The sequence below is a fragment of the Uloborus diversus genome, chromosome 7 (assembly GCF_026930045.1).
Source record: "Uloborus diversus isolate 005 chromosome 7, Udiv.v.3.1, whole genome shotgun sequence".
NCBI lineage: Eukaryota > Metazoa > Arthropoda > Arachnida > Araneae > Uloboridae > Uloborus > Uloborus diversus.
The window spans coordinates 43,876,284-43,883,906 of record NC_072737.1 but is presented as its reverse complement, the minus strand read 5'-3'; the positions used below and the strand labels follow the sequence as shown (position 1 = coordinate 43,883,906).

General features: G+C 35.9%; 1 protein-coding gene across 2 annotated transcripts in view; it reads left to right on the top strand.

The window, feature by feature from the left end:
• Window positions 1-281: 281 nt before the first annotated feature.
• The window catches only part of LOC129225704 (superoxide dismutase [Cu-Zn]-like), a 28,021-nt gene continuing 20,679 nt past the window's right edge, over window positions 282-7,623 (top strand). Inside the window, exon 1 of one of the 2 annotated variants that reach the window (XM_054860182.1) lies at window positions 282-492. In XM_054860182.1, the coding sequence (XP_054716157.1) occupies window positions 331-492 (162 nt within the window). In that variant the 5' untranslated portion in view covers window positions 282-330. Of the gene's footprint in view, window positions 493-3,419; window positions 3,647-7,623 lie in introns of those variants that run through there. The other variant, XM_054860181.1, reaches the window with a different exon arrangement.

Sequence of the window (7,623 nt, the reverse complement as noted above, 5' to 3'; positions counted from 1 at the left end):
CCATGCGTGCCGCGGGCTCATCCTTCACACCATCCCTGGTTTCGTGTATTAGAGGAATGATATTCTAGCTTTCAATTAGCACAAAGTACTCAGTGTTTTGATTTCAAATGTTTATCAATAACTGAGACAATAGCGGTTCGGAAATGGCTGTTTAACAGCCAAGCAACCCATTTTATTCTAAAAGGAAAAATTTCCTTCTCATTTCCCGGGAACGCAGTTGTGACGTCACTCTTGCTTATCATTGGCTGTTGATGAAGATAAAAGGTAAGCATTACTCGGAGTAGGAGTTTGTTGTCATATCTTTCAACGCTCCTTCAAACTCGAGGGAAAATGGCTTTCCGTGTTATTTCAATCGTCTGCTTTGTTTTTATTTTCGTCTGCTGCGTAAAATGTCAAATGCCGGGAAGAATGCGAAGTGGACGAAACAGAGCAAGAAATGCGACGTGTATAATCAATGGAGATGTGCAAGGGATTATTTTTCTTCAACAAAAGGTAAGGATTGCTCTAAACATTTTTGTTTTTGATGGAATTTGTTAATCATTACTAAATTATTTTTTAATATTGCTCTTGAATTTTTTTTTGTTATTAAGCATTGAAAATAATTTGTTGTCTCTTAAAACTGGGAGCTAACTCATAGATATTAAAATAGCATTTCTCAGTTATTATTCTCCGAACATGCGATACTGGAAAATATTACTGAGTGTACTGTAAGAAACAGTAATAATAAATAAAAGTACGTAAAAATAATTTTTCTGTGGAGGGAAAAAAAAGCATTCGTCAATTAGTATGGGCATGACAGTTGATTGCCACCTGTGGTGAAATTATCAGGCAGAAATGAAACGACAAACTATAAAAAGTTCTTCCAGTAAAAATACCCTGCCTGTGATCAAGCCATGAGAACTCCCATTCCCCACAATTTGCTCAATATTGTTGGGAAATACCTTGACCAAACGAACATTCCCCTCCCCCCATATTTTTTTATTATTACTGCCCCGCCCCCCATCTGCAATGAAAACTGTATAATGATGGTGGTTTGGAGATACAGGGAAAAGAGTTTCCAGTGCAAGAAGGAGAGGAAGACATAAAGGGAAAAAAATCTATTTTCCTCGGAAAACTCTAAACTCTTGCAGCACAGATGAAGAGGTTCTTAGTGACTTCAAAACATGTGAATATCTTTGATATGGCAATCTTGGACCGTAAACGTCAAATTTGTCATGTCATTCTAGTCGGTCCCAAAGTAAAGTAAGCATTTTAGTTTGTTGGTAACTAATTTCAAGAGAAAAAGGTCTTCGATAGCAATTTTTTACATTTCAAAAGTTGTAAAGACGCAAATTCACCAAAATTCAGTGGGAATAATTACGGTGGAAAAATTATCGTATATTTATATTCATGGTTATATCAAATCATTTAACGTAATGAAATATTTTATGTTCGCTTTATTAAATATATGATTAAAAAATGATAATATTTCGCTCCCTTATCATTCATTTTAAATCACGAAACAAACTGTCGTGAAAAATATTAGAACATGGATGTTAAGGTTCCTTAAAAGTTGACGTTTTCCAAAAAGTTTCGAAAAAAAAAAAGTGAGTGAAAGTCCCTCCTGGACAGCTTTTATGTGTGGGTTCAAACCACCCATTAGGTTGCTTCAAAAAAAAAAAAAAAATCTTTCGCTAAAGACCAAAGATCTCATATATGATACTTTTTTACAATCATACATGTGATTGTAAAAAAGTATCCTAAAATTTAAAATTTCAATTTAAACAACAACTGTAGGAAAATGACCGATAGTAACAGTACCGAATCATCACAACAAAATTTGACACTCTAAACCTTGTTATTATACTAACAATATGGAAATATAAAAATTTTAAATTTCTACATTTGGCGGTAGTCATCCGAGTTCGATCCTTTAGGAGATAATCTTTGCCCTATTTGTGATAATACGGCAGCACCAAAATTAGATATAGTGTAAAAAGCTAATCATATTTCGGTGACAAATATAAAAGGTTTATAGGTAGTTTGAAGACTCAATTAGCAAACATTTTGCTCTAAGTCTTCAAATGTTATAATCTAAATGTTTAAAAGAAGACAAATCTCTTGTAAAAACTCTAAGAAAAGTTGTAAATTAAAAATCCAGATATGATTTAAATTGATATTTTGAAATTATATAACAACTAGAAAATCGCCCGTCAAGATGAAAATTGATTCCACATTTGAACGAAGAACTTGCCTGTTTGGTGACATTTTGATAGTTGATATTTTAAACCCTAACTCCAGTGGATTAGCCCTAAGCTTCAGTAGATAACGTTCATTGTTGACCACTTTTTCGCTTCTTAAGTGCCCTGAAATGACAGTCTCACCAGTAAAACAGTTTAGTAACTGGATCCAGTTCAGCCTTGTTACAATAAAGCCTTTCCCTGCATTTTAAACATTACCGAAACATGTTATCTAATTATCATGGCGTGTAGCGAGTTTCATTGTTGATGAGGTCAAGAGCATTACTCGATTATCGGCTATTACATATATGAGGATAAGAACAACAACTATTATTCTTGCATCTTGAAACATTTGTAGCACATTCCACCAACTTGTTTCGTTCATAATACAGGGTGAAGCACCATTTTGAATAAGGGTCGTTCACAAAATGATGTCACGTTTAGAAAGGAGAAGGGGGTGGAGGTCGTGAAATTGTGACAAGAGAGAAGGAGGGAAAACAAAGTGTTACATCACACATTTAGATTGAAATAAATTTTCGTATCTATGTTTGTGTTATAAAGCGTAGCATGTAAAAAGGGAAAGAAAGGGAGAAAAAGGTGAATTGGGACACTTTGTAGCCAAGGGGGGGGGGGGGGGGGGGGGGGGGGGAGGGGTCAAATATGTTGAAAAAAAGTGTGAAACTGTTTATATGAACTATCCTATACTACATAACCTATCGATCTGTATTTGTTCCTTTATTCCCAACAAGATATGCATGTCCACTTCAACAGATTCTGAAACTAGTTATGATAATATGGGTTGGTGAAAGTTTCTGAAAGTATTATTCGGAGACTGAACTTTTCTTCTTCGCTTAAAAACGTTTTCTTCCACCTTAATGACTTTACCGTGACTTTTATCCTAACACTAAGGAAAAAAGAAAAAGAAGAAAAAAAAAACGCCCTTGAAAATCCTGTTTTGGAAACAAAAGGACGTTCATAATGATTTCATCAATACGAGAAAAAAGAATCCTGATTTGAGTTTTGGCGGCACTTCCGCCATCCTGAACAAACACTGCTACCATATCAGCAAGTCCAGCTTTAGAGTCCAGCCACCACGTGCTTTGAAAGAAAAAAATACGTGACGGAAAGTGAATTTCAAAAAATAAATAAATGAATGAACGTGATTATTTTATCAACCCGTCCCCAGCCTCAGCTCGGCTATAAAGGCGAGAATCATCGTGAGGTCGCTAATCATTTTCAAGATGGCCTCTAACACTGGACTTGAGAAGCTCGTTCCGTATCTTTTGATCGGTCTTGCCGGCTGGGATATTGCAAATGCTGCGTTGCCCATGGTATCGACACGCCCCAATGGAGGTTGTGACATCCGCAAGGCAATTTGTTCCATAAACAATGGGACCGTTTCTGGCGTAATTCAGTTTAGGACTCAGGTACGTAATAAATATGCAATGTGTAGAGCTTATGACGCGTTATGACAAAGCTAGTAAATTATTACGTAAACAAATTACGACTGAAGCGTTTCGTTTCCCTTTCAAACGAAAATTATGCCGTGTTTTGTCGTCTCCTCTCTCCTTTGCTCTCTCTTTTTTGCAACAATCAGGGGCACCCCGATGGGAGGTCACTGTGACCTTCCAAAAAATTCCTCATTCGGCAAGTTTTGTCTGACGATTCGAAAAATTATCATTATTCTGAAAAATTTAGAGTTCTATTCGACAAAATTAACATCATTCGGCGAAATTTGAAGGTCCATCCGGCAAAATTATCGTCCTCCGGTGAAGTTTGGAGTTGCATTCGGCCAAATTATCGTCATCCGGCGAAATTTGGAGCGATATTCGGCAAAATTATCATCATTCGTTAAATTTTCGAGTTCCATTCGGCAAATTGAGTATTTCCACCCTCCCAAAAATTTATGCTCGGAGCGCCTCTGGCAACAATGTTACAAAAACAGGAAAAAGAGCAAGAAGGAAAGAAATTCACACTATGGTAATTTTAAATATTTTAAAATATTTGAAGAAAACATCACAGAATTGTGATGTCAGATTTCCATGCCTATAATTCTTACCACTTTAAGAACAGTAGGACACACAAAGGGTCTAATAAAAATTGAAATCTTACATGAGAGAGAAACATTTTCGACTCCAAATGAATTATTTCATAAAGTTTGTAGGAAAATTCAGTCTATCATAGATTTGGAAAGAACTAGTCCACAAGGTATTTTTTCCCCCTTGCTTTGTCGAACTCTAAATATATGCGTCCTCTAAGATGAAATACATCTACAATCATGCTTCCACTTTTGTTGAGGATTACTTTTTACCTAAGTCTAAATGTATTTAATGTCGGTAGTTATCCAAATATTTTGGACTTGACTAATAAATTAAATTTCGGAAAATTGCTGTCGTTTTGCAGCTCTAATGAGCCATATACACGCATTAGTCCCATTACTTGGCACAAAATCTAATGAACCAATTTTCACTGAACTTGACATACATTTACGTCACCATTTAATAGTTTTACTTATCTCCAAGGCGATTAAATTAGCCGTCTTCTCTGACACCCTTGTTCTCGTCGCCAAAGGCGGCTCGTCCCACCCACTTACGAAGGGCTGTTGTACACCCGTTCTCCCGAAATTGGCAAATATATTATATATATTAAATATATTAATCGATAAATATATCGATACATATTAATCGATATTTAAATATAAAACGATAAGATGAAAAAAATTATAGCATCAAAAAACGCGCCTTACGAAATCCAGTTACGCTTTACCCAGACATTATTAGCAAGCGCGTATTCAATCCACTTTCGTTCGAAGCAGAGGAAATAACTATTGGCAACATGCTAGCGTATGCCGCAACGTTCCAGTCTCTGAGAAGGGAGAAAAGCGGCCTAGATTCGACGTTTTAAATTAATATCTCCGCTCTATAAAGTCATACAAAGATAAAATCTGACGAAACATGATCCTCGTAAAATTTCGAATCTTTTGATACCTTGTTCGATCACCAATTCAATGGCGTTCTAGAAAAGTTCAAATGAGATGCATACGAAGTAAGATAAACACGAGATATAGTAGATGTGTAAAAAATATCCGCTCTCGACCACAAAGCATATGGTCCTTAAAAGATTAAGGAGGAAAGATCGCGGTTAAGAACAACTTTTAGCTATTCACTAAGCTGGAATTCTTTTACCAAAACATGTACTGATCTTTAAATATTTTAGAACTAACTGTTTTTAAAGATCATCGCCATGCATAGATGAAAATTAGTTTTCATGATATTTTTTATTACATTGTATGTATCATTTTAAGTTGCTGCAATATTTTAACTATCGTAATGTGGCCAACATTAACAAAAATATTTTCACCCTTTGTTTTATCTAACGAAGTCCTGGCACAGAGTTATAAGCAAAAATTAATTATCCCTGCCCTTTCGGTTCTTAAGGTTTTATAGAGCAACTGGACACCCCCCTTCCTTCATTTTACTTTTGCATGTTCTCTTTATGGCTCAGTAATGTTATGTATGAATTACAATTTCGTGCACCAGATTGTGATGGGTTACGGTCAAAGTAACAAAACGGTTAATGCATGGAATAAAAAGTAGAAACTGCGAGTATTAATATTCACTATTCATTAGTATGTATTATAAATAATGACTAGTAAACATGTTAGAATTAGATAATTATGAAAATTATCAGTTTGTATGTAACTCACAATTTCTTTACATTGACTGTAATTTCTAAATGAGAGAAAAGTTGAATCCATCTATAAAATAATTAGTGGAAAGAGTGAACTTTAAAGTAAATACTGCACTGGCTCAATGCTTTCTATGAAAAATACAAAGCGATATATAAAAGTGATATGAAATCAAGTTGTTGTTACAGAAGAGTGCCCGAACTCGTGCTTGTCAGGTTAAAATCATACATGTACTGTAATTAGATGCTCAGCTCTGCAGCGAAAGCCACTGGCCGCCACTGAATGCGTGAAACTTGAAGGAAACGGGCAAAATCATGCCTCCATCCGAACAGGCTACGGCAAAAGTTGTTTGTAATAGTCAAGCCGCTTTTGAGCGCATGCTTTTTTCGGGCGCTTGCCCGTCCAATAGAAGGGCTGGGTTGCCCATGAAACCGGTTTCTCGTTTGTGTATCCATTTAATGCTATATCTATGCTTGAAATACCTGCTGGTTATTGCTTTGGCAATTGAGAAAGTATACTGATTATCGCTTTCTAATTAAACTTTCATCAAACTACCTGGGATTTTTCTTTTTTTGAGCAATCACGATTGCTTATTGTTCTCATTTGACTGTTTTGATGTTCCTATGATTTTATTTTCCCGCCGCCTCCCTCTGCCAGCACCACCGTCGACCGGTCCCTCCCGATGCTGCTCCTCTAGCGAAAACCGTCTCCAGTTTGCATTCCATATCCTACACACACACACACACATACATACACACATCTACACACACATACATACACACCTACCCACACATACACACACCTACACATACATACATTCTTACCCACTCACACCTACACCCTACACACACATACCACCGCACACTCATACCTGCACGCAAACACAAACATACACACCTACATGCACATACACACACGAGATTGCGAAAAACATAATTTGAATTCCAGATGTCAAAATTCAAAAACAAATTTTTTCTTTTTTCTTTTATTTTAAATCCAATGCTTGAAGGCGAGTAGACATCCTGAGATGTTCTCCAGGAGTGTTAGTTTCTCTACAAGGTGTCCTACAGTCCTATACAGAAAACCATATCGTAAGAAATAAGACTGAGTATGCTGCAGTGTATAAATTACCAACGATCATCAATTTATTTATTCATCTGTTTCAGCAGGAAATGAAAAACTCTTGGAACACGGCAGTGTATTGCTTTGAAAAGATGTAAGCTGATCATGAAACACATAAGAAAGATTCACACATAATTAAATAAATTAAACATAAAAAGGGAAATGCTGTGGATTTCCTAATTACTCAAAGGTCATAAACATTTTTATAGTCTATTGCAGCGGTACTAAATCTACCTCCCACGGACTGCAAGCGACGCGCCGAGCACTCGTGAATGGATCTCTGTCAAGAAATTTGCCACGCCGCGATATAAACTTATTTTTTCACTAGTGCACTTGAAAAAAAACCTCTCTCTCTTTTTTTTTCTTTTTTCACTTTCGGAAGAAATTATAGTTTAGTTGGTTGGTTTTATTGAGTTTTATGGCGCAAGAGCTTTGATAGGCCATACTGCGCCGTTAGGTATTGAAAAGGATCAATTGTTCAGCCTCATTATCTAAAAATAAATTATTTAATTAATAAAATTAAGAAAATAATAGTTTGAAATTTGACACTTTAAATTCAAATTATGTTTCCGCTATCACAAGTTTGGATAGGAC